Raw genomic sequence first — 26,129 nt, 5'->3', positions numbered from 1 at the left:
CAAAAAACAGTAATTGCTGTACTGGGGGACAGATTTACAATACACTTCTGAGAAATCGAACCACATCTGGATACACCAGCATACAAGTCTTTTCCAAAGCCCTCTAAAGCAAGATAACACTGCTACCTAGAACTTCAAGGAACCCAGGGGCTAAGACTCGGTGGGGACTATTTTGAAGAAAAGATAAACTGTGAGCTCTGGAGCAGGAAAGGGAGAAATTGCTTTATCAGAACACCAAGATTCAAATACTCAACAAATCCTTGCATATACTGTGGAAATGGAATGCTTTCTGGCTTAAAACAAAGAGGCAATCACTTCCTCTGAATATCTTCTGTGTCTTATGCATGACCTCTCAAAAGCCAAACTGTAAGACAGAAGGAAAATCAGGTCTTCCATGATTACTAGCTCTTGAATTAGAAAACCTTTCTTCTGGGGATGAAGTTGTGGCTCAAGGTCTGCGAAAACGGTCTCCAGACCTGGAGGGCAGAATACTGGAACTAGAAGCACTTCGAACAGTGGAAGAGGAGGACAGAGAGGCAGAAAACTTCATGACAGAGGAAACCATTGAGGAAAAAGTCAGGGAGTTAGAGAAGTTCATTGAACAGGCATACAGGGAGGCCGTGAAAAATCACCAACAACAGTGGAGCTGCCAAGATACACCTACAGTGAGGGAGGACAACCACAAGGAACACGAGTCCGGTGCAAGCCAACACCAGGATGAGGGAAGATGGACTCGGACCTACCGCTGGAGAGATAGTCATACACCAGGGACACAGACCTGAGGCTAGAGAGGCAAGAGAAGATAGAGAGGACAGCAGTCATCGTGGGGGACTCCATCATCAGACAAGTCAACAGCCACATAGTGGGAGGAAGACAGGATCAGCTGGTGACATGCCTACCGGGAGCCAAGTTAGAAGATATAGTGAGCCGCATCGACAGGATCATCGATAGCGTGGAAGAGGAAGATACAGCGGTGGTGATCCACGTGGGGACAAACAACGTGAGCAACAGAACTACAGCAGGGAAGGACTGAAGGACCAGTTCCGGATGCTAGGAGGGAAGCTGAAGACCAGAACGCCAAGGGTAGCATTCTCGGAGATCCTGCCGGTACCCAGGGCCGACGAGAAGAGACAGACGGAGCTGCAAGCAGTCAACGTATGGATGAGGCGCTGGTGTGAGGAAGAAAAATTCCACTTCGTACGCAACTGGATGATGTTCTGGGGGAAGAATAAGCTATTCAGGAAGGATGGACTGCACCTCAGCAGAGACAGAACGAGGCTACTTGCAATGAACATCAAGAGAGAAATTGAGAAGTTTTTAAACTAGGAAGAAGGGGAAAGCTGACAGTTGACCAACAGTCGATGGTTCGGGAACCGGTATACCCAGAAGACACCATGCAAGAAGATAGCGGGGAAGACTCACCGGATCATAGGCAAGACAGAAATCCTGAAAGATCGAAAGGGACACAAAAGGGAAGGAAATGAAGAAAGTAACAAGTTGCAAACTCAAGTTTATGTACACGAACACAAGGAGCCTAAGGAATAAGATGGGGGAATTGGAAGCTATGGCACAAAAAGATAACCTTGACATCAACTAAAGATCACCCTCAGTCTACACCCAACCCCTTAAACCCCACCTCTACCCTTCTTTCTCCATTCTAATCTACTGCCAAAAATTTTTGTATAGTCCACTCTCAGTCTATACTCAAATAACTTGTATCTAAACTAAACTACTTATATTTAAACTACTGCTCTTAATTTGCTGTATAGTCCCTATATTTACACTGCTGCACAGTCTCGTATGTCCAAGTATTTAAATCTACTGTATAATCTTGTATGTCCAATTCACTCCATTGTGAATGTTTACTTGTAAACCGTTCTGTGCTACTGAGAGGACGGGATAAAAATCGAAATAAATAAATAAATAAATAAATCATCGGCATCACGGAAACATGATGGAACGAGAAAAATGTCTGGGACACTGTGCTACTGGGATACAAGCTATACTGCAAAGACAGAGAAGGTCAAAAAGGTGGGGGTATTGCCCTATACGTCAAAGAGGGAATTGAATCTACCAGAGAGAACACGCTGTAAATGGAAAATAAGGTAGAGTCTCTATGGGTCAAAATTCTGGGAACAAATGGAACAGAAACGAAGATCGGCATCTACTATCGGCCCCCAGAGCGGTCTGAAGAAATTGATGGGGACATGACAGACGAGAAGGGGAAATGAAGGATGAGATTAAATGCAACTGCAAGGGAGGCAACGCAGTTATCATGGGTGACTTCAACTATCCAGGGATAGACTGGAACCTAGGCACCTTCAGCTGCGCTAGAGAGACCAAGTTCCTGGATGCTGTAGGCAATTGCTTCCTGGAACAACTTGTCAAAGGAAATGCAATTCTGGACTTAATTCTGAATGGACTGCGAGGACTGGCACAAGGTGTAGAAGTAGAGGGGACGCTATGAAGCAGCGATCACAATATGATCCGCTTCAACCTGGACGCAGGGGAGAAACACCGGTCCAGAACTTCTGAAAGGGAAATTACGAAGGGATGAGACTCATGGTGGGGAAGAAGATTAAGAAGAGGAAAAGCACTGTAAAAACGCTAGAGCAAGCTTGGTCCCTTTTTAAGGACACAGTCACTGAGGCACAAAATCTACATATACTGCGTATCAACAAAGGATCCAAGAGGAAAAAGAATAAAGAACCGGCTTGGCTCACTGTAGAGATGAAGGAAGCAATCAGAGACAAGAAAACTTCATTTAAGGAATGGAAAAGGTGAAAAACTGGAATAAGCACAAACAACATCAATGCAGGTGCTATAAGGCAGTAAAAGGGGCCAAAAGAGACTACGAGGAAGAAATAGCCAAGGAGACGAAAAACTTCAAGACTTTTTTTGATATATTAAGGGGATACGACCTGCGAAGGAAGCGGTGGGGCCGTTGGATAACCATAGAATAAAGGGAGCGCTAAAGGAAGATAAAGAAATCGCTAACAAACTGAACACATTTTTTGCGTCTGTATTTACCGAAGAGGATATACACAACATATCGGAAGCTGACAGACTATATGCAGGAAACGAAGACGGGAAACTGACAGGGTTGACGGTCAGTCTAGAAGAGGTATGCAGGCAGATTGATAGGCTTAAAAATGATAAATCCCCAGGACCAGGTGGCATCCATCTTAGGGTAATCAAGGAACTGAAAGGGGCTATAGCTGAACTGCTTCAACTAATAGCCAATCTGTCGATCAAATCAGGAAGGCTGGAAAGTGGCGAATGCTACGCCGATTTTCAAGAAAGGTTCGAGGGGAGATCTGGGAAACTACAGACCGGTGAGTCTGACCTCGGTACTGGGAAAGATTGTAGAGGTGCTGATAAAGGACCGCATCACTGATCACCTTGATGGACACAATCTGATGAGGACCAGCCAGCAAGGCTTCAGCAAAGGAAGATCTTGCTTGACGAACTTGCTGCACTTCTTTGAGGGAGTAAACAGGCAGATAGACAAGGGTGACCAGGTCGACATTGTATATCTGAATTTTCAGAAGGCGTTTGACAAGGTTCCGCATAAACGACTACTTCGAAAAATTGCGAACCATGGAATTGAGAGTGAAATACTCACGTAGATTAAAAACTGATTGGCAGATAGGAAACGGAGAGTGGGGGTAAATGAGCAATACTTGGACTGGAAAAGCGTCACGAGTGGAGTGCTGCAGGGTTCGCTGCTTGGACCTGTGCTCTTCAACATATTTATAAACAACCTGGAAATTGGTATGAGTGAGGTGATTAAATTTGCAGACTATACGAAGTTATTCAGAGTAGTGAAAATGCAGGAGGATTGCGAAGACCTTCAACGGGATATAAACATGCTCAAGAAATGGGCCATGACATGGAAAATGAGGTTAAACGTGGATAAGTGTAAGGTGATGCATGTTGGTAACAAAAATCTTATACACGAATACAGAATGTCCAGTGCAGTACTTGGAGAGACCCCCCAGGAAAGAGAATTTGGTTGTACTGGTCGACAAGACAATGAAGCCGTCCGCGCAATGTGCAGCGATGGTGAAAAAGGTGAACAGAATGCTAGGAATGATTAAGAAGGGGATCACGAACTGATCGGAGAAAATTATCATGCCGCTGTACTGGGCCATGGTATGCCCTCACCTGGTTACCTGGAATACTGCGTCCAGCACTGGTCACCGTACATGAAGAAGGACACAGTACTACTCGAAAGGGTCCAGAGAAGAGCGACCCAAAATGGTTAAGGGCTAGAGGAGTTGCTGTACAGTGAGAGATTAGAGAAACTGGGCCCCTTCTCCTTGAAAAGAGGAGTCTGAGAGGGGACTTGATCAAACCATTCAAGATAATGAAGGGAACAGACATAGGGCTAGATAAACTAAGCAAACCAATCATGTACTGATCGGTTTGCAAGCCCTTTACGACCAGATTTCCCTCCTGCACTATTCACTAACGCCTGTAGCGATCTGATCTTGATTGTCCCATGCAAATTAGTAAAACCCCATGCAAAATAGCCAAGCGATTGATTCACTAACAACTGCTTGGCTATTTTGAGTCAGGTTTTACTATTGGAAAACCGACTGCTGCAGACCTGTCGGTAACTGAGTTACCGCCAGGTCTGCAGGCTTTTTGACAACCTGCCTGTCATTTTTATTCATTTTTTTCCATGGCACAGATATTTTTCATGTGTTACACAAGCAAAATATCTGCCCCATAAAAAACGAATAAAAAATGTACCCCCTCACTAAAAGGCGCCCCCCCCACGATCGCTGCCGAATGCCCCGGCCTCCCCCCTCAACCTGCACAGCCCTCGCTCCCTCCCTGACCTGCATGGCCCACCCCCGGCACGAAAATGTTGGGAGCAGGAGGGGTGCTTGGTCCCTCCTGCTCCTAGTCCTCCCATCCTACTGCCTACCCCTGGTCGTCACAGGGGTCAGGCCCAGCCCACCCACCCCAGTACCTTTGCAATAGTTGGGAGCAGGAGGGGTGCCCGGACCCTCCTGCTCCTTCTGCCAAGGATCGCCATCTTCGGGAGCAGGAGGGGTGCCAAGACCCTCCTGCTCCTTCCACTGCCAAAGAAAATCCATCTTTGGGAGCAGGAGGGGTGCCCGGACCCTCCTGCTCCTACGCTGATCTTCGGGAGGAGTAAAGTCTACCTGCTCCTGCTCCCTGGGGCCGCCGCTGCCCAATAGAGGCTTTAGGCCCCGTCCCGGCGCATCATCTGATTGGTCCCTTTGGAGGGACCTGGGGCACCTCAGCCAATCAGGGACTTCCTTAAGGAGTAGTCTAGGGAAGCCCCTGATTGGCCAAAATAATGGTGCACCACTGGCTGTGTAATCGAAGGGCAAGAAGGAGGGGCGCAGGGCAGGAGCGCGGAAAGTTTGCTCCTGCCCATACACTGCTGGACCACCAGGGATGCGAGAAGAGGTACGCAGGGGGGAGGGGTGTTAAAAAAATTGTTAGCATTGGCCTTGACGGGAGGGATCCCTCCTGTCCCGGCCTACCAGAGGCCTGAATCAAGTTCGGGTGGGGTCGGGTGATGACCCAAATATAGGACGAGATCTCCCTTTTTGGGCCATTTTATTGGACCAAAAATCTCATCCTAATTTTGAGTATATAAGGTAAATCTTTATTTTACCTATCTAGACAAATTTCAGTGCATTTAGCCAATACCTGGGGAGGTTCAGGATAGGCTGTCCTCATTAGAATATGTGGAACTGGGATAAGGTCTTGGCAGAAACATGCTTCTCCTATACTCCCATTACAAGACTAGAGGATCCTAGCAAATTCAGGTCTATTTCCTTCTGAAATTGGTACTGAACAATCAATTATCACCTAACACTTTGGCTTACTTGCCAATCATAATACAGAATATTACAAAAACTTAACTTCCAGAGGAAAATATACTGTCCAAGCTGCATGCCGAGTTATTGTTTTCCAAGTGTAGAATACCTACATGTGACCCAGTGTTTCCAAATTGCAAGTTGTGACTTAGGGCTGCTGGCCCTAAGTAAACCTACTCTTTCTCTGACCTTCCACACCAACCTGCAACTAACTGGCTGTGGTATTCAGTAATGACTTTTTCTCTATTCCTGCCTCTTACAAAGGCTTGCTATCAGACAAGAAACACATCTTAAAACTCTATTATCTTAAAACAGATAAAATCTTAATGAATGATTAACTTTTCCCATGATAAGATATTTGATTAGGGGGGAAAAGGCATGGGTTTTACTTGTTGTTATTATATAATACATGAGTATGTTGTTATTATATAATACATAGTTTTCACAGTAAGGATGATTTTATGTATTATTGAATAGGGAGGGAGGGGTGGGGGATTATTATATTCAATTAGAATGATATAAATTTTAGATTTCTTACATAATATTTAAAATATTATAGAATATTAATTTGTAATGAAATGTTAAACTTTATGCTTATATGAGAGTTAATCAAGTGTGTATCTTTAAGTTCATATGAGTTTAATTGCTACACTTGTTGTAACATAAAAAAATGAATAAAGAATTTAAAAAAAAAAACCAACAACTCTATTAGCACATCATAATGTTAACAGGAATCACTTTGTGGGTGCCAAGCACCCCAATACTGAACAAGGTCCTTCATTATGTCCAGGGAGGGGTAATTTATATTGAGTTTGACCCCTCCCTAACCTTTTTGAAATTTTGGCACCTATGCGCATGTTGACTTCTGGCCTTGACTTAGTGAGAATAGCAGATTTAAAGTCATCTGGGAAAACAAAAGGGTATGCTATTTTGCTCTGGTCAGCATGCAAGATCATGTGGCTTTTCAAATCTTACAATGAGGTCATGTTGGGGAAGTACTGGAATAGCCCAAGGGAAAGGAGTTAGGATGCCATCTACTTGTCATTTCAAATTGGATTGAAAGGAAAAGAAGGAAAGTTTTACCAGGAAAACAAAAGCTTCTAGCATACATTTAAAAAATGTATTGTCACATTGACTAATAAACATTAATTTAATACATTCAATGAACATATTGATACCATTTTAGGGCCGAGAGGGCTAAACTTACCCTTAATACAGGTACTTGCTTATAAAAAATTCTCCAATTGTGTGCCACCAGTCTATTTAGCTGCTCTATCACATCCTAGTTACTATCATAACGTTTTACTGCAGTAAATCCCTCCTAATCTTTTTTTTTTTAGCTCATGAAGTGTGTGTGTGATTAGAAATTTAGCAGTTAATATGCTATTGTCTCACATTAGAACCCTTTTTGAATCATTCCACTCTCGCTCTGTAAGTACAATCACTTATGTTCAAGTTATTCTTGCTGTATACCACACTTTAGGTGAATTTCTTCAATTTGGCAGTTAATAAATCCAAACAAAAAGTGTGTAAATGAAGGATTTTTAGCCAGTAAGCTGAACAAATCACTAAACAAATTACACGTTATTCAATACTTAAAAGAACATTTACATACATAGGATATTTACAGAAGGAAATGATGAATACGAGTATTTCACATTTCCCAAGATAAAAAATTGTTTCTTATTGAGAACACACTACTCACCAATATGGCGTTCCCACAAAAGAGTTGGCTGGAGCCACAATGGAGGCGGATCCAAAGTCCCCAAGTTTGACTAACCCAGGCTCTGTCAGGAGAATGTTCCCAGCCTTCACATCTCTGTTTGGAATAATTAAGATATCAGCAAAATACTATTATTTATTTTTATAGTTCTACTAGATGTATGCAGTACTGTATAACAGTGGTAAGTATTTTGGTGTGATTAAGTTCCTACCCTAAAGAGTTTACAACAAAATATTAAGTTCTTATCTTTCCTAATCTTCTTTCTTGTAAATCCTCACTTTATTCCGGGACCAGTAGGTTGTTTACCTCCTCCCGCCAGGGATCTGTAAGAAGCCTCAGACATTTGAAGCTTTTACCCTCTCCCTCTTGCACTTTACCACTGAGCATGCTCCTCTGGACTCCAGTCAGTCTTTAAGCAGCCAGGAACATCTGTAGATGATAAGAAACAAGAGAGAAAAGAACGGGGAACTCCACAAGCAAATCAATTCTGCTCATATAAACAAATGCAACAACAATGCAAAACGAAAGAACAGGTTATAAAACACTGAAAACCTGAATGACAAAACAGTGCTAAGAGGAGCCATAGCCTGCACTGTCAAAAGGGGGCACCTGAACTAGGGAGCACCCCCTATTTAAGTGCTAAACCCAGTCTGATGGCACTCTTATAAAGGCTGGTCAGAAACAGTAATCCAGCTTACCAGTACCTGTAAGGCAGGCAATCAGCAAATCAGAAAACTCAAGGCGAGTTCCAGGAATAAAGTGAGGATTTAGAAGAAAGAAGATTAGCAAAGATAAGAACCTAATCTTTCATTCTTGTACAATCCCACTTTATTCCGGGACCAGTGGGATGTAACAGAGCAGTCCCGAAAAGTCAGGGTGGGACTAATGAGCCTGCTGCCAACACAGAGGAATCAAAAGAGGCATCCGGAACTTGGAGGCTGGATGGTGGCTGGCTGACAGTTGAGCTCCCTCCTTTTAAACAACAATTCTTCATCTATTTAATTATAAAATCCTCTAAAAGGACATCAACCAAGCAAAAGAAGCATATGGTATATGCGTTATGAGAAAAGACCAGCTGTAAATTCTAAACATCAGCAGATACTATGAGCCGTACGCCTGCTCCTGCCTTTTGCCTGCTCTCACCGTAACTGAAATCTCCAGGGCTCCCAGGCCACCTCTCTTCCTCCGAGGCTCTGCGTGTGAGCGAGCTCAGCCCCCTCACCTCAGAAGCAGCCGGGAACCCTCCTGAACTGCGGCAGTTGAGCCGTTCGCCTGCTCCTGCCTTTTGCCTGCTCACACCGCAGCTGACATCTCCAGAGCTCCCAGGCCACCTCTCTTCCTCCGGGGCTTGGCGTGTGATCGAGTGCCGACCCCCAGAAGCAGCCGGGAACCCCTCTGAACTGCGGCAGTTAAGCCGTTCACCTACTCCTGCCTGTTCCCTGCTCGCACCGCAACTGTCACCTCCGGAACTCCCAGGCCACCTCTCTTCCTCCGGGGCTCGGCGTGTGAGCAAGCTCCGCCCCCAGAAGCAGCCGGGAATCCTCCTGAACTGCGGCAATTGAGCCGTTCGCCTGCTCCTGCCTTTTGCCTGCTCGCACCGCAACCGACATCTCCAGAGCTCCCAGCCCACCTCTCTTCCTCCGGGGCTCGGCGTGTGAGCGATCTCCGCCCCCCAGTAACAGCCGGGAACACTCCTGAACTGCGGCAGTTGAGCCGTTTGCCTGCTCCTGCCTTTTGCCTGCTCACACCGCAACTGACATCTCCAGGGCTCCCAGGCCACCTCTCTTCCTCCAGGGCTTGGCGTGTGAGTGAGTCATCACTGGACCTTCCTGTACCTCAGCGCAGCTGCCAACTCTGCTGCAGAAAAAGAGGAGGAGTTAATGTGCCCCCGACCAACATGGCGCCCAGAATAGACCGCCCCCCTCCCTTACGATGTCACTGTTCAGTTTTGTTGGGGCAGGTCGCGTCGGTGAGGATTGCCGAGTTGGAGCTGAAGTATGCGGGCAAGGAGATGCCTCCGGCGCAATCGCTCACCCAGCCCCTCCATCCCATCATCGCCGTCACCCCTGTCACCGAGAAGCCGGCAGCCAACCCGGCGCTCGCCCGCCGCTAGAGGCACCCGGCCCTGACGCCAGCCTGGGCCTGCTGAGCAGCGTCGACTCAGAGAAGGCGCTGCAGCCGCTAGCTTCGGCCATGATGAGGAGCGACCCCCACCGCCATCACGAAGGGGAGGCCATGGTTGGCGCCGCAAACAGTCAGAGAGACGCGAGTGGTGCCTGTCCTGAAAGGAGACAGATTCAGCAAATTTGACATGCAGGCGGAGAGAGTGAATATCTTAGACGAGTTGATGACCGGAGACACTGGATTTGGGGCTTCCGGTTTGCTGACAAGGATCGGATGACATCTGGAGAAGTTTCGCAGCCAAAGCAGTGAAGTCATTTCAAGCTGGACTTCAGTCTTGACTGTTTGTTTTTATTTTTTCACTTTCTTTTTTAGTTTATGATATTTTATTTTTAAATCTCATTCATTGTTTTGCCACTTGGTTTTTGTTTCCTACTTTATTATTTAAATTTCATTTAAATTTCCCAAGAATTCTATAGTTTCAACGGTTCTCCCTTCTGCTTCTATTTCCTATCTCCCCTCTTTTTCAACCTTTCAAAGTCCTTTAGACCATTGTAGTCTTATTAGAATGTTTATTTTCTTATTTTTTTCTCATCTATCTCTATTTTATTTTTTCATTACTCTACTAATTGTCATTTTTCTAGGTACTTTAGTTAGATTGTGAGCCTTCGGGACAGTAAGGGAATATCTAAGTACCTATTTTACTTATAATTGTAATGCACCCTATTGTCTATTTTTTTCTGTAAATCGCTTAGAATCCTAACGGAGTTTAGCGGTATATAAGAAATAAATTACATTACATTACATCCTGCTTGGCTGCCATTTCGCTCCTATAAAACTTGGTGAAGGTGTGTAAGGAGGACCACAAAGCAGCCCTACAAATCTTATCCAGAGACACAGCAGATGACTTTGCCCAAGAGGAGGACACTCCTCTGGTCGAATGGGGAGGTTTCTTCTCAGCCGCCACATAAGCCACCGAAATGGCCGAGCAAATCCATCTGGCAATGGTAGCCTTAGAGGCTGGCCTACCTTTGCAGGCAGGACCCGCCAGAACAAATAGGTGCTCAGAGAGACGAAACTTATTGGTAACTTCCAAATATCACAACAAAAGTCTGCGCATGTCTAGTATTGGTGCAGCAATGTTGTCTGTGGTAGGTGTCAAGCTTTAGATGCGTTGCCTGGAATTTTGCGATACTGTGCTGGGAGGATGAATTTTAAGAAAATGCTAAAAACTCAACTGTTTGTTAGGACATTCCTGTGTTAGTTCTTTTCTTTTTTTATGAGTGCTGTTCGCAATTGTGTCTGTATGTGGTGTTCAACCTGTTATGATTGTAATCTTTGTAAACCGTATAGTTAATATACGGTATATAAATTTTTAAAATAAATAAATGTGGCAATCACTGCTGATGAATAGCCCTGGCCCATCAAGATCATGTGCTCAAGAATTATATCGTAAGACCAAAGCGGTCCGGATCCTGTAGTGCGATTGGCCCCTGAGGAGGCAAGAGTGACAAGGCAACCAGAGCTCCCAATCCTGCTGGAGCCAAATCAGGTTGGCATACCACGGCCGTCTCGGCCAATTGGGAGCCACCAGGATCACCGGCTCCTCATGATCTGCTATCCGTCTCAACAGATACCCTATCATGGGCAAAGAAGGGAAGACACAAGGAAGAACCTAAGGGGGCCAGGGCTGAACCATTGTGTCCAGGCCTTTGTTGCCGGCTTCTCAACGATGACTGTAGAATCGACTAGCCTTCTTGTTCGCCGCAGTCACTATGAGATCCATCCCAGGGTATCTCCACTGGTGCAAGATGCAAACGAACGCTCTTCGAGAAAGAGACCACTCTCCGGGGTCCAGCATCTGACTGAGAAAGTCTGCTTGAATGTTGGCCACACCTGCCAGGTGTGCTGCGGACAATGCCACAAGGTGCCTCTCTTCCCACCAAAAGAGCAGCCAAGAGGGACTCTTTGTGTCCCACTACCGATTGACATAAGCCACCGCCGTGGCATTGTCCGAGAACACCCGTATGGCTCGATGATGAAGACAATCCTGGAAATGGAGAAGAGCCAGCTGAATTGCCCACAATTCAAGGCGATTGATCGACCACTTGCACCCCAAGGGCGTCCACCAGTCCTGCACCAGAACAGACATGCACACTGCTCCCCAGCTCTTGAGACTCGCATCCATCAGCAGGATAACTCAATCCAAGATCCGGAGTGGGAGGCCCCTGGACAGTGAGAGGGGATGCAACCACCATTCCAGACTGTTGCTTGCCACTGCTGACCAAGGCAGGAGCGCAAGTAATGGGTCCCGCTGCAGATTCCAGCATGACAGCAGAGCCTCCTGCAGTGAACGCAGCCTGGTTCTTGCTCACGGGACTGCATCGATCGTCCCCAAGACCTGGAGATATTGCCACGTCATTGGGGTCAGAGTACCCAGGAAGGTTCTGATGACCTGACTTTGTTCTGCCCCATGTGAAATCGAACTCCCTGGTACTCCAAATCCTGGGTGGGTTCGATGTTGATCACCCAGCCCAGACGTTGCAGAAACTGGACCACCTGCCAGACCGCCTGATGCCCCTCGGAGAGAGAGGGAGCTCTGATCAACCAGGACACCCAGGGAGCGAAGATGGGCTGCCACCACCACTATCACTTAAGGTCCGGGGTGCCATCACCAATCCAAAGGGGAGAGCCACAAACTGAAAATGCTGCCCCAAGACATGGAACCGCACAAACTTTCAGTGGTCTGGGAAAATTGGAATGTAAAGATATGACTCCATCAGATCTAGTGAGACCAGAAACCCCCTGGTGCCACTGATGCCATCACTGAACGCACAGTTTCCATGCAGAAGCGTGGCACTTTCAGAGCCGCATTGACCACCTTGAGATCCAGAATCGGTGTCTAGTCGTCTGATCCTTTCTTTGGAATGATGAACTTAATCGAGTATCTCCCAGAGCCCATGTCTCGCTCTGGCAAGGGTTCAATTGCTAAAAGATCCAAAAGTCTGTTTACCATGGCCTGCACCCGAACCACCTTCTCAGGATGGCCTGTAGGGAAATCCAGAAAATACTTGGTTAAAGGACAGAGAAACTCAAATTTGTGGCCATAGCGGAGAAACTCCAGAACCCAGTGGTCGGAGGTGATGAACTTCCATTCTGTTAGAAAGGCTGACAACCTCCCCCCCCCCCCCCATGTGTGGTTGAGAAGATGGCGGCCTAGCGTTAGAACTGTTTCTTAGCGGAAGCCACTGGCCATCTTGTCGCTGACTGCTGACGGTTAGTCCCTTTGAAGCATGGTCTGGCAGATAAAGAGGATCGCTGTCCTGAGGAAGAACCTGAGGACAGATGGGAACACCGAAAGGGACAAAAATTAGAATGCCCTGAACTCTTGGAAGGGCAGGGCCTGCTCCAAGGCAATGCCTTGGGTTTGTGATCCTGAACACTGGCCATAAGGCCATCCAGACCTGGGCCGAACAGGAGCCGATCCTTGAAGGGCAACCGGCTCAATTTAGCTTTAGAAGATAAATTACCAGACCACTGCCTGATCGAGAACATTCTGCGAGCTGAAACAGAGTAGGTGTCAAGCTTGGCAAAAACTTTCAAGATGTCGTACAAGGCATCAGCCATGTAATCCACTCCAGAGATGAGAAAATCAAAATCATGCAGCACCAAAGTGTCAGGATCATGGTGCAGCTTGGAATCACATGTCCGAGCAACGAAAGATGAGGCAGTCGCCACTTTGACACCCGCCGCAGCCGAGTCAAACAGATGCTTAAGGATGAAATCCACGCGTTGGTCCTGAACATCCTTCAGGACTACCCCTCCATCTGTGGGAAGAGATGTGCACTTGGTGATCTGTGCCACTGAGGAATCTACCTTTCGAGAAACAAAGCGCTTGTTAAAACCATCTGCCATGGGATAAAGCTTCGCTATGGCCTGAGCACATTTCAAGGGACCTTCCGGATTGTCCCAGATATCTGAAATGATACGAACCACATCAGGATTATCAGGAAAAAAGGCAGATTTTGGAGATCCGTAACATCCGCGGCTGCTGCAGTACCGCCTGGCGAAATCAGAGGAATCAAATAGAGTGTCCAAAGCAACTGCAGGCACCGTCATCTTACACTTCGGAGCCCCTGCAGGAAGACAAGGGGAAAGATCCAGGTCCAGCAGAGCAGGAGTCCTTGTGACTGGCCCAGAAGTCGGAGGAAGGGAAATAGGCAGAAACTTTTGAACTAAATATGCCTGATAAAGCATATTCACAAAATCCAGGGAGAAAAAGTTTCCCGCGGTGGGAGCTGACTTCAGCGTCTCAGATTTGGAATGCTTGGAAGACTTGTTAAATTTTTTGCCGGATTCACACTTGCATTTTGCTGAAATGCCGCCATTGCAATCCCCAGGGTCCCAGACACCAATTTTGCAGGAGTCAGGGCAGAAGGAGCTTGAAGGACCTCCCCATGCAAACCTTTCCCCCTCGTGGGCCACAGCGCACATGGAGCACAGCTGCGCATCCGATAGTCATCCACCGCAAACAAGGCATGAATCCATCCCATCCTGTCCTGAGGAGGACATCAATGAAGTTTTCTTGCAAAAACGAAGCTCAGAAGTATGAAAACTACTACCATGTTTCCCCGAAAATAAACCCTAGCATGATTTTCGGGGTAGGTCTTAAAATAAGCCCTAGTTAAAACGCTTCCCCCCACCGCCACTGACGCAGCCCCTTCTATCTCTCCCTCTCATCCTGTCGGACCGCTTAAGCCGCTCAGTGCAGGAAGTTCGGCAAGTCTCACAAATAGCGTGTTCACTACCTTCCTGTTGCTGCCATTCCGCTCCCTGTTAGCTTGAGTAGCGCGGTGTGAGAAGTTTGGGCAGGTCTCGCGGTTTAGAATCTCGTTACAGGATCGGTAAATTTAGTAAATCTAGACCTAACTTACTTATGTTTTGTATTTAATAACTGATTTGTATTAGGGCTGCTAGTTTGCATTTTATTTTTGAATGCTGCTGTATTTAATTACCCTGTTTATACTCAGCACTGAACCTAGTTCTGTCTGCGGAAATTTGGCATATAAACATTTTAAAGTAAAATACATTTTCATTATTCATTCACTCCTTCCGGCATAACAAACTCACATTGAACATCCTTAAAACTACCAGTGTCCTTTTCACGACCTCCTCAGACGATCATCTATGTTTACCCATTTGCATTGATTCCTCCCCAATTAAAATGGACAGCAAAGTCAAACTTCTCGGTGTCACCCTTGACAAGGACTTTACCTTCCAACAACAAATTAATGCAGTTATGCAGAAATGTTTTCATAAGCTTAGGCTCATCCGATCCATCACTTCTTTTCTTGATCCTCCCTCTATTAACATCCTGATTCATTCTCTCATAATTTCAACTATAGACTATTGCATAATCCATCAGGGCATAATCCATCGCTTACAACTACTACAAAATATTGCTGTAAAATTAATTTATCATGCAAAAAAATTTGACCATGTTGCTCCTCTCCTCCGTAAAGCACATTGGTTACCCATTACTCATCGCCTCACCTATAAAATACTCCTTCCTCACTTTCAAAACAAAAACCTCAAACCAACCAGCATTCATTGATAAACTACTGATCCCATATTCTTCATCCAGGGCTCTCTGATCTAACAACCAAAACCTACTTTCCATACCATCAGTACGTGAACTGTTCTACAACACCACTTGCAAATCCATCTTTTCAGTTATCGTTCCTTCTTTGCGGAATGCCCTTCCATTAGATCTTCGTTAAGGACAATAGTATTATATTTAACACCTGGAAAACTTTGAAGTTTATTAACAAATTAACAGAGATCCCAATAGAGAGATCTACTTATCAGTCCTTATGGCTAAAGTCTAAGATTCAAATTGGCAAGTCTAAAGTTGCCTGAAAGCATTGGATGCAGGCGGGTATATGCACATTAGATGATGTTTTGTCAAACGAGAAAATGCTTGATTTTTCACGGCTGCAACAATTATTTGGTATTTCAAGATCTCAAAATTATAAAGGTTGCAGTTGAAGCAAGTCATTCAAAAGGGGTTCCCTGATTCGAGAAATCTTAAAAATCATTAGAGCTTTCAGATCCTATGCTTCCAGACAGATTTGTTGGGACATCAGGCTGCCCGGTGATATAAACTGATATCTAAAATCTTGAATAAAAAACCAAAATCTAGTCTTAGAGAATTTGGAGCATTGAGATAAAGCAGTACATTTCTGCATCTCAATAGCCACAAATTTGGTCTTGGAGGTGAGATGTACAGCGCCAGCATCTATGAGACAAACATGATTTTTCTTGCTACATAGATCTTTTTGGACCCCTGGTTAGGTTATACAAGTTAGATAGTTCCAAATCTAATAGATGCTGGCACTGTCATCTGGTGTTGTATCTATTATATCTTTTATACTTTTAATGCTTTTATATATTTTTTAGAATTTTTCATTATTAAAGTGCCAGTGCTTTTGCTTAAAAAATTTCTTTAAATACACCAATAAATAGAGTGAGACTTAGCTTTGAACCATTAGTGTCTCATTCCCCACCGACGCGTTTCATTCTTCATCAGGGTCGGGGATGATACATAAATGGTAAAAAAAATAAATTCCATTAGTTCCCCTCTACCGTCTAAGTCTGAGATAGTAAAATAGTTTAGTTTGTATTCTAGCTCACAGTTCTTCAACCGCCGGTCCGCGGACCGGTATCGGTCCGCAGGAAATTTTTGCCGGACCGCGCAGGACCGGCAAGATTGACTCATTTGAACTTCCTGCCGGTCCGCGCAGGACCGGCAAGATCAGCATCGGAAGCGTGCGCTGGGCCGGAGAGATCTTGGGGAGCCTCAGACAGTGGCTTTCTCCCCTCTCTACAGCTCTCCTTTACTTCCCAGCGCAGCGATTCACGAAGGCAGCCTCGGGGCTTTTGCTGAGTCGCGGCTGCCTCTGATGATGCAACTTCCTCTTTCCTCAGAGGCGGCGCGACCCAACAAAGGACCCGAGGCTGCCTTCGTGAATCGCTGCGCTGGGAAGTAAGAAGAGCTGCTGGGAGGGGAGAAAACCACTATCAGTCTGGGAAGCTGCTGGGCAGGGGAAAAAAGGGACAGCTGCTACTGGAAAGGGAGAAGGAGAGATGCTTCTGGGAGGAGAGGAGGGAAAGGAATCTGGGAAGCTGCTGGGCCAGGAAAAAAAAGGGACAGCTGCTACTGGAGAGGGAGAAGGAGAAGGAGAAATGCATCTGGGAGGGGAGGAGGGAAAGGAATCTGGGAAGCTGCTGGGCCAGGAAAAAAAAGGACAGCTGCTACTGGAGAGGGAGAAGAAGGAGAGATGCTTCTGGGAGGGGAGGAGGGAAAGGAATCTGGGAAGCTGCTGGGCCAGGAAAAAAAAGGACAGCTGCTACTGGAGAGGGAGAAGAAGGAGAGATGCTTCTGGGAGGGGAGGAGGGAAAGGAATCTGGGAAGCTGCTGGGCAAGATAAAAAAAGGGACAGCTGCTACTGGACAGGGAGAAGAAGAAGGAGAGATGCTTCTGGGAGGGGAGGAGGGAAAGGAATCTGGGAAGCTGCTGGGCAAGATAAAAAAAGGGACAGCTGCTACTGGACAGGGAGAAGAAGAAGGAGAGATGCTTCTGGGAGGGGAGGAGGGAAAGGAATCTGGGAAGCTGCTGGGCAAGGAAAAAAAAGGGACAGCTGCTACTGGAGAGGGAGACGGAGAGATGCTGCTGGGAGGGGAGGAAGGGAAGAGAGTTACTGCTGGACAGGAGGAGGAGGGAAGGGAGAATGAAAAAAGGAAGGAAACAGCTGGCAGAGAGATTAGAAGAGGGGAAGGGGAGACACAGGCATGAGAAAGTAGAGCGATTGATGATAGGAAGGGGTCAGCAGAAAAATAAGCAGAGGGACAATGATGATAGATCTGGTGTAGGAGAGATAAAAATGAAGAGAGCAGTGAAGCTGGAATGAATCATGTAAATAGGAGAGAGGGGCACAAGCTGGATGGAAAGGGGAGAGGGACATAGAAAGAAGACAGATACCATATGGAAGGGGGAGAGGACAGATAGTGGATGGAAGGGGCAGATGCTGGATTGAAGAGACAGAGAGGGCATATGCTGGAAGGAAGAGAGTGAAAAAAAGATTGAAAGCAGAAACCAGAGACGACAAAAGGTAGAAAAAAATAATTTTATTTCTATTTTGTGATTAGAATATATCAGATTTGAAATATATATCCTGCTAGAGCTGGTGTTAGACATAACTGGGGACTGCAAAACCCAGGCAGTACTTCTTTAGCTTTCAGCTGGCTTAGGGCGCTCTCTGACCAGGGGGCAGTTGCCCTAGTTGCACTCCCCTAAAACTATTCCTGTCATGTGTTACTTCAGTATTCTGTTAGCATGATATTTCTGTGTAGCATTCTGTAATAATTTGGCTTGTTCAGTTTTCTTGATAGTAGAGGGGATATATGTGAAGGGGAGAGGAGACAGGGGTTTTGTTGATCCTTGCTCTGAATTATTTGTATTTATAAAATGACAATTCTACAGAATATTGTTTCTTTTTATACTTTAATAAAATACATTCAATATAAAATCATAACTGAGGCTTGTGTGGATGGGATCAGATGATTTGTGGGGACCGAGCTCGCGGAGATGGGGCGGAAACAGGATTTTTAAATTTTAGTCCTAGTAGTTTGCCGGTCCACAAAATAATTATTTTTTTTCTGCCGGTCCACGGGTGTAAAAAGGTTGAAGAACACTGTTCTAGCTTACCGGAAATGTTCAAGCTATTAGCATTTAGCTTACTCCATAGAAAATCATGCCGGGACTATTAACATGGCCGCGGCGCTCTGAGCAATACTAAAGAAACCAACACCCATTCCATGTGGGAGGCCCTTCCACCAATCAAAGGGCCTCCCACATGGGATGGGTGTTGGTTTCTTTAGTATTGCTCAGAACGCCGCGGCCATGTTAGTAGTCCCGGCATGATTTTCTATGGAGTAAGCTAAACGCTAATAGCTTGAACATTTCTGGTAAGCTAGAATACAAACTAAACTATTTTGCTATCTGAGACTTAGACGGTAGAGGGGAACTAATGGAATTATTTTTTTTTTTTATAGTTTATGTATCATCCCCGACCCTGATGAAGATTGAAACACGTCGGTAGGGAATGAGACAGTAATGATTCAAAGCTAAGTCTCACTCTATTTATTGGTGTATTTAAAGAAAAATTTTTCCAGGTTGGTCGCCCATGGAGAAGCAGCTTATAGGTGATGGAAAGTGGGGGGAGGGGTGGAGGAGGAGCAGGGTATGATGGGAGGAGGTTGAACAATATGTGACTCCGAGGTTCAGGTTCTTTCCTGTCCATCGGAGGAAGCTGGGGAAGACAAGGTGAGAGAAAACCAGTCCATATTCACTGCAAAGCTGCCTCCGATGGGCAGGAAAAGTAGTTCTGTGTCTCCCCAGGGGGATAGGACCGGGGTGGTTCTGTGGTCTCCTCGAGGGACAGGTCCGGAGCGGTTCTGTGGTCTCCTTGGGGGGGACCAGACAGGGGTGGTTCTGTGGTCTCCCCGGGGGTGGGGGGTTGATTCTGTGGTCTCTCCGAGGGGACAGGACCAGGGTGGTTCTGTGGACTCCCCAGGGGGGGGAGTAGGAGCAGGACTGGGGTGGTTTGGTGGAATACCCGGGGTGTCGGGACCGGGGTGGTTTTGGGGACACCCATATGGGGGCAGGACTTAATATAAATTACCCCTCCCTGGACATAATGAAGGACCTTGTTCAGTATTGGGGTGCTTGGCACCCACAAAGTGATTCCTGTTAACATGAGGCCTGCACATTATGATGTGCTAATAGAGTTTTAAGATGTGTTTCTTGTCTGACAGCAAGCCTTTGTAAGAGGCAGGAATAGAGAAAAAGTCATTACTGAATACCACAGCCAGTTAGTTGCAGGTTGGTGAGGGGTACGGGGGATTTCTCTGCGGTTGTGTTCTGTGGTGCCTTCCCTTCAGTCTTTCCCATCTGCTATACTGAGCAGTCGGTGCCTTAAGGTTGCAGAATGGAGATACAGGGGAGGGGGCTATTCTGGTGGTGTCCAGGGGTGTCGCCTTGGTTTTTTCCCATTGGAGCTTTGCAGATTTTTTCGGGGGGTTCCTCCGTGGGGGAGGAGTGGGGCTGGCTGGGTATCCTTGCCTATCTGGTAGCGGGGTGGGTTCGGCAGGGTTTGGGACTCTTCCGTGGGAGTCCGATCCTGGCTTGCAGGACGCCCGATGGGGCTTTGGGGAGGTCAGCTAGCCCGGAGTTGGGGCTTTGGCGGGCTCCTTCTTGGAAGCCACCTTGTGATAGGATAACTGGGTGTTCCATTCTTCTGGCGGAGGGGCAGGTTTGCCTGTAGGGGGTCGTGTGTTCCGGTGAGGGTTTTCACGGAGTGTGGATAGGTTTGTGGCCATAGGTGATGTGAGTCTTCCTCCCTCTCTGGAAGGTTTTCGGGGGTGCAGGCTCCTCGGAGTGCGGGGGAGGGCGTTGTTTTGTGGTGGTACGCGTTCGGGGTGCTACTGCTGGCCTTGTCCTGGGGGTAAGGGATGCTTCTGGCCATTCTGATGCTGTTCCCGTGGGTCTGTGTTCCTTCCGGGCCCCTGGGATGTGTTGGGTCCAGTGGTCATGCCCAGAATTCAGTGGCGGACGTGGGTGGTGTTCTCCTGGTAGGAAGCGTGAGTTCGGTGTGTACAGTTGGGTGGGTTTGCCTGCTATCGGTGGCGTATTTGGCTGTGCCCTTTTGGTGGGGGTGCCGGCCTTGTTGTTGCTTAGTTGCAGGGTTGGGAGGGTGCATTTCTGTGCCTCAAGCGCATAGGGCCACAGATTTGGGTGGGAGGGCCTGTAGTTTACAGGCCTGTGGCGGTGATCCCAAGCTACAAGCTTTGGCTCATCAGAAGATGAGTGGTTATGTGGTAGTGTGATCAGCTGAGGGGTGACGTCACGGGTCATGTGACCCGGCATGGGGGATATGGAGGTACATGCCTTACACCCACAGGCTCATCCGTGGATGAGCTGTTAGGGGGAAGTGAGCTCAGGGGAGCTAATGGGCTTTTAGGCACATGTCACGGAAAAGGGGCATGGATGTCCATGCCACCCCCTAGACTCTTGCTTCATGGCGGGGTCAGGTGGAATTTATTTATCAAATTGCAATGTTTTTGTAGCTCGGGAGGTGACACAATTGTTAATTGCTTATTTACTTCTTGTCCCAATAAACAAAGCTGCGGCCTGGTTATGACCATCAACAAACAGTCTGTGATTATTTATGGTTGTCATTATTGTGGAGGTTTGGTGTACAGGAAGGTAAGGGGGTGATGGGTGAGGTGGGGCAACAACTGGGCCATTCCAGATCCATATGTTATAATGAAAAATTCTAAAAAATATATAAAAGCATTAAAAGTATAAAATATATAATAGATATAACACCAAATTGAAAAGTTCCTATGAGGAAGGCCACCACACATATCTGCTATTTTATAGCTGTGTGTGGTATACTGAGGAACTTCGGTGTGGGGATTTAACTATTTTAGTTTGTGTAATAAGGATGTGCAACTAAAGAATTATTTAAGTAGAAGATCTTATTTTGCATCTGTGCTAGCAATTGTTCTTGAAGAGGCACTGTCATCTGGACATTGGATCATCTGTTGTTTTATTGTCATATGATACTCAACTTTTGGAAGTTAATATGTGGAAAGATAAATGCCATATTGGAATCATCAATTTCATTGTCATATGAAGTAGTTATATGCGGAACATTATTACATATTAAGCCTCCCATGGACCGTTATAAATGTAGGCTTTTCCTAATTATGACCGGGATAGCCATGAAGATGATAAATCGCAATTGGAAAAATTATGATCGCCTCAGTTTTCCTTTTTGGTGGGTGAATTTATGCTCCAGTTATAAATATGAGAAAATGAAAGCTGATATATTTGGGGCATAGCAATATATTTAAACTGGTTTGGGGCCCGCTGACATCTTTTATTACTTCATTATAGTTGTTTGTAAGTCTTAATTTTTGTTATTTCCTCATGCATATCCAGGGAAGGGGGGAGGGTGGGGGGTTTATTTTTATCTTAGTTTTATACCTTTGAATACAGAGTGGGTGGGAGGTGGGTGGGATTGCATTCTTATTCTATATAAGGAAATTTTAGTGAATGATTATTTGTATTATATGTATTTGTGCTTTTATTGATTAGACGGGTGAGTGGGTTAAAATGCTTGCTTATAGATGTTTGAAAGATGAATGTGCTTTTATTGTTTTATTAGATGTTCAATTGATTATTTGCACTGTTCATATTTGAAAACTCAATAAAGTTTAATAAATAAATAAATAAAGCTATACTTAAGACTTTTCTCTTTAAAAATGCCTATATTCTTTAGTCCCAGCCCTCGCTTCTATTGCCTTTATATCTCGTGAAGTCCTTTGGAAAACAATATGCTGAATTGCCCTGAAACACCAAAATGCTTCTCTTGAAGTGCTCCCCGCCCTAATGTGTCTCCCTTTTTTCTTTATTTCACTTCAATGTATTTACAAACTTCCCCTCCCCCTTCCCTTTCGTTCCATGTACACCCGGGTGAACTTGTCAGTATTTTTAACATTTGATAAAATATTTATTTTAATTCACCTCTTTTATTTCTTCTTTTAATCTCATTTTATTGTTCAGTTTAGACACTTGTTTGATAGATGGTACAGTCAAACCTCAGTTTACGAGCGACACCCCCCCACACACACACGCAATCCTACATCCCCCACCGAGCACCCAAATAACATCCCTTATCCCGATTTGGCACCAGCACTAACGCACAGGACATGTCGATGCCGGTGCCGGTGCCCAAAGATCCTCCCTCAGGGCTGGGCATCAAAGATCCTCTCTCTTGGCTGGGCTAGGCTGAGCTGGACTGAACCTTGAGCATTTGCGTATGCTCAAGGCCTTCTGGTCTCGCTCTCTCCGAGGGAGGATCTTCGGGCACCGGCATCTCCTGTGCGTTGGTGCTAAATCGGGGTAATGGATGTTATTTGGGTGCTCGGCGGGGCGATGTAGGATCACGGGGGGGGGGCATGTGAGCGGGGGGGAGGATGCCAGATCGCAGGGGGGATGCCGGATCGCAGGAGGGGAGGGTATGGAGCAGTGCCTATGGCCTCGAGGGGGGGAACGGAGCAGCACCGGTGGCCTCTAAAGTGGGGAACGTATCAAACGAGTTTACATTCATTCCTACGGGGAAACTCGCTTTGATATACGAGCAATTTGGTTTACGAGCATACTTCTGGAACGAATTATGCTCATAAACCAAGGTTCCACTGTATATCAAAAATAAAGAAACTTGAACTTAAACCCAAGTCTATATGCAAATATTTCAAGTATTATCTATGTTTTATAAATAGAAAACACTTTTTTAATAGCAGGGAAACAACTCACCACTTCAACATCAGAATATTTCAACAAAATAATATGACTCATAAGTATGCTGTCTGAGACAACCATCAGGGTTATTTTCTAGTAGTGCATATCAACATAGTGTGCATTATCTGCCAGAGGAACCGTCAAATAAAATAGACCTTGCAGCAAACAGCATGTGCTAAATGCATTGGGAAATGCTTTTAGTAAATGATCCCCCGATATTATTATATTCTGAATTAAATGAAAATTTCAGGTCTTCATAGTTTATGGAATGTATTCAGGTCACCAGGTATGATGAGAAGTTGTATAAACAGAAAGCTCTCTGATCCAGGGCTTCCCAAATTGTGGTTCATTACCACAAATGGGGTTGCAAAACCTACACTTGGGGCAACAACTTGAAAAGGCTATCCATACAAACATTAGCTTGTGCCTTTAGGGGTCATGTGCTTTCTATGGCCACAATAATGGGGTTATGGCCACAGAAAGTTTGATAAAGAGCTACTCTATTCTATTCAATTTCCATTATCTTACCTGTGAATCATGTTGTGTGAATGTAGATAGGCCAAGCCCTGTAGGGCACCATGAGTGATAGCAGCAATTTCTACCTCCTGGAGGGGTTTTTTATGCACTGGAAGTAAAGAAAATGGGTACTATTAGCCTGAGGTGCTAGAAATAAACATTATGCAGTGCTTGGCCTGCTCCAAATTATAACCAGGAATCTCAGAGGGGCCGAGGCTCTGTTAGAGATTCATACTACACTAATGAAATGAAACAGACTCCTCCACTCTTTCTCAGAGACCAGAAAATAACCACAGAAAGGAGAAAAGGACAAAGGAGTGGCAAGTATTAGCGAGGCTGAGGATAAGAAACACTGTTTATCCCATGTGTACAAAAATGGCATGACCATTCTTCCATGAGTGAAACCCTAAAGTGGGCAGAAAAAAATGGACAGACAACTCCAGTTAAGGACATATTCTTTAGTTTTTTTCAACAGTTTCCCTGTACCAAAAGTAACCAGGGTTGGGGGGGTACTAAAGTCACTGCAGGGGGGGGGTTAGGGGGTTTGCTGAATTCATAGCGATCCCTACAGGGAAAGAAACCCTTCATGTTGTCTCTCAGGCAACTCCAGCAATTCCAGTATAGATATACCCCCTCAAAATAGCAGAAAGGTGACAATACAAAGTCCTTGATTACTCTAGAGTCAGAAACTCACCCTCCAGGAGGTCTGAGGCTGACCCGAGACAATACTCCATCACGAGCTGAATATCCAATATGAGCAGAAGGATTCCCAAAGGAAAAAAAAAAGTTCTAGTTTAACAGCAGGACCCTCTTGATAACATCACATTCCATGTTAGATTCAGCAATTCCCAGCTATGATTTAACAGCAAAGAATTAGTGCCCCACCTCTCCAACAGCCTCTATTTAAAAAAAAAAAAAAATGCACCAAAGGTATACTGAAACACCAGAATGGTTTGCTATCATCAAGGATAGGGGGGGACATCACGGCTGACAGTAGTGATCAGCTCTTGTCACAGAGCTCAGAAGACCTTTAAACTAGGCTCCTGAGTATATATGGTAGTTTCTGTCTCGCACTACCCATTCAAATCTCTTCAGTTATGATACGGAGCTAACGTCAACTGAGGGTAAAGCAGGATTGTGTGGCTGTTCTATTTGGCTGTCCACGGAGAACAGCTGTTATGGGTGTGCAACACTGCTTTCTCCATGGACTATCAGGATGAACAAAAGTCACATGTGGAGATTCCCAAGCTGAGAGTTGAATCAGGTATTATAAAAAAAAAATACAACTTGATAACAAAAAAGAAAGAGGCGAGTTGAAGTTTTCACAGATTAATTGAATTTATTACAGCATTAACAAATGAACAATCAGTAAATGCAGGTTGCTCAATACAGTAATGTTTAGCAAATGTATATCAAAATCAAAAATCTCAAATGCTGCACAAGATGCTTAAAAGACACTGTTAAGAGCAGCTACGCCAGATGGACTAGTCCAGAGAGACCACACGCAAATTGCTCCCTCAAAATACAAAAACAGTGCTCCTTATGCTTATTTTCCCACACTTTTAATACATTATTATTGTTTTTGTATTTTGAGGGGGCAATTTAGTATTGCGTGTGGTCTCTCTAGACTAGTCCAACTGACATAGCTGCTCTTAGCAAATGTATATGGCAATGACCAAACAGCTGCTTGGCAAATGTCTATGATTGAAGAAGAATAGAAATGTGCCAAGGTTATGGACATCAGTCTAAGCAGTTACTCTTGGTGGAGTTTGAACAGAATGCAACTGGTAACAAAAAAGCAATATAGCTATCTGTCCAGTTTCAAAAGAGTTCTTTTTGAAGCATGAAAATCTGGATTGTTTGGATTAAATGAGAGAAATAATTGGGATGAACAATTTGGTCTTGTTGTCCTTTGTAGGTATAGACAGTCCAGAGAATGCAAAATGGATTGTTCTAACATGGCATGAGGAAAAGGAGAAGCTGGTAAAACAATAGGTAGATTTAAACCAAAGGGAGACACTACTTTTGGCAAGAACATAGAGGTCTCTTACTTACATCCTATCAAGAAGAATTTGAAGGTAAGGTTGGTAAAACACCAGAGCTTGCAATTCGTCGATTTGTCTAGCAGACATTATGGCAATTAAAAATAAAGTTTTCCACATAAAGAATTTTAAGGTTGATGGTTCAAGGTTTTCAAGAGGAGGACCAGTACGAAATTTCAGTATAAGATTAAGATCCCAATATGGGAGTGGCTTCTGCACAGGAGGCTTGATTTGTAAGAGACTTCAAAAATCTTTGAATCACTGGATGTTGTGAAATAGGAGTTGAGTGAATGCCTTTTTAGAACACACTGATGGCACTGAAATAGGCACAAACTGAAGAGTAGAAAAGACCAGTGTCTCAAAAGTAGATTAAATATTGCAATAATATAGATATAGGACATGAATATGACATATGGGAATGAGAAGTATACCAA

At 45.2% G+C, this 26,129-nt stretch overlaps 1 protein-coding gene across 4 annotated transcripts in view; it reads right to left on the bottom strand.

Annotated features, from left to right (window-relative positions):
- Positions 1–26,129, bottom strand: part of TAOK2 (TAO kinase 2) — a 275,812-nt gene that overhangs the window by 155,230 nt on the left and 94,453 nt on the right. For all 4 annotated transcript variants that reach the window (XM_033944805.1, XM_033944802.1, XM_033944803.1 and 1 more), the window contains exons 5-7: positions 24,348–24,393; positions 23,666–23,762; positions 7,570–7,683 (exon numbers count right to left, since the gene is read on the bottom strand). In XM_033944805.1, coding sequence (XP_033800696.1) covers positions 7,570–7,683; positions 23,666–23,762; positions 24,348–24,393 — 257 coding nt within the window. The remainder of the gene's footprint in view (positions 1–7,569; positions 7,684–23,665; positions 23,763–24,347; positions 24,394–26,129) is intronic.

Source organism: Geotrypetes seraphini, chromosome 5, assembly GCF_902459505.1.
Source record: "Geotrypetes seraphini chromosome 5, aGeoSer1.1, whole genome shotgun sequence".
Taxonomy (NCBI): Eukaryota; Metazoa; Chordata; class Amphibia; order Gymnophiona; family Dermophiidae; genus Geotrypetes; species Geotrypetes seraphini.
Note: the sequence above shows the minus strand (reverse complement) of the source record. Positions and strands in the feature narration are given on the sequence as shown.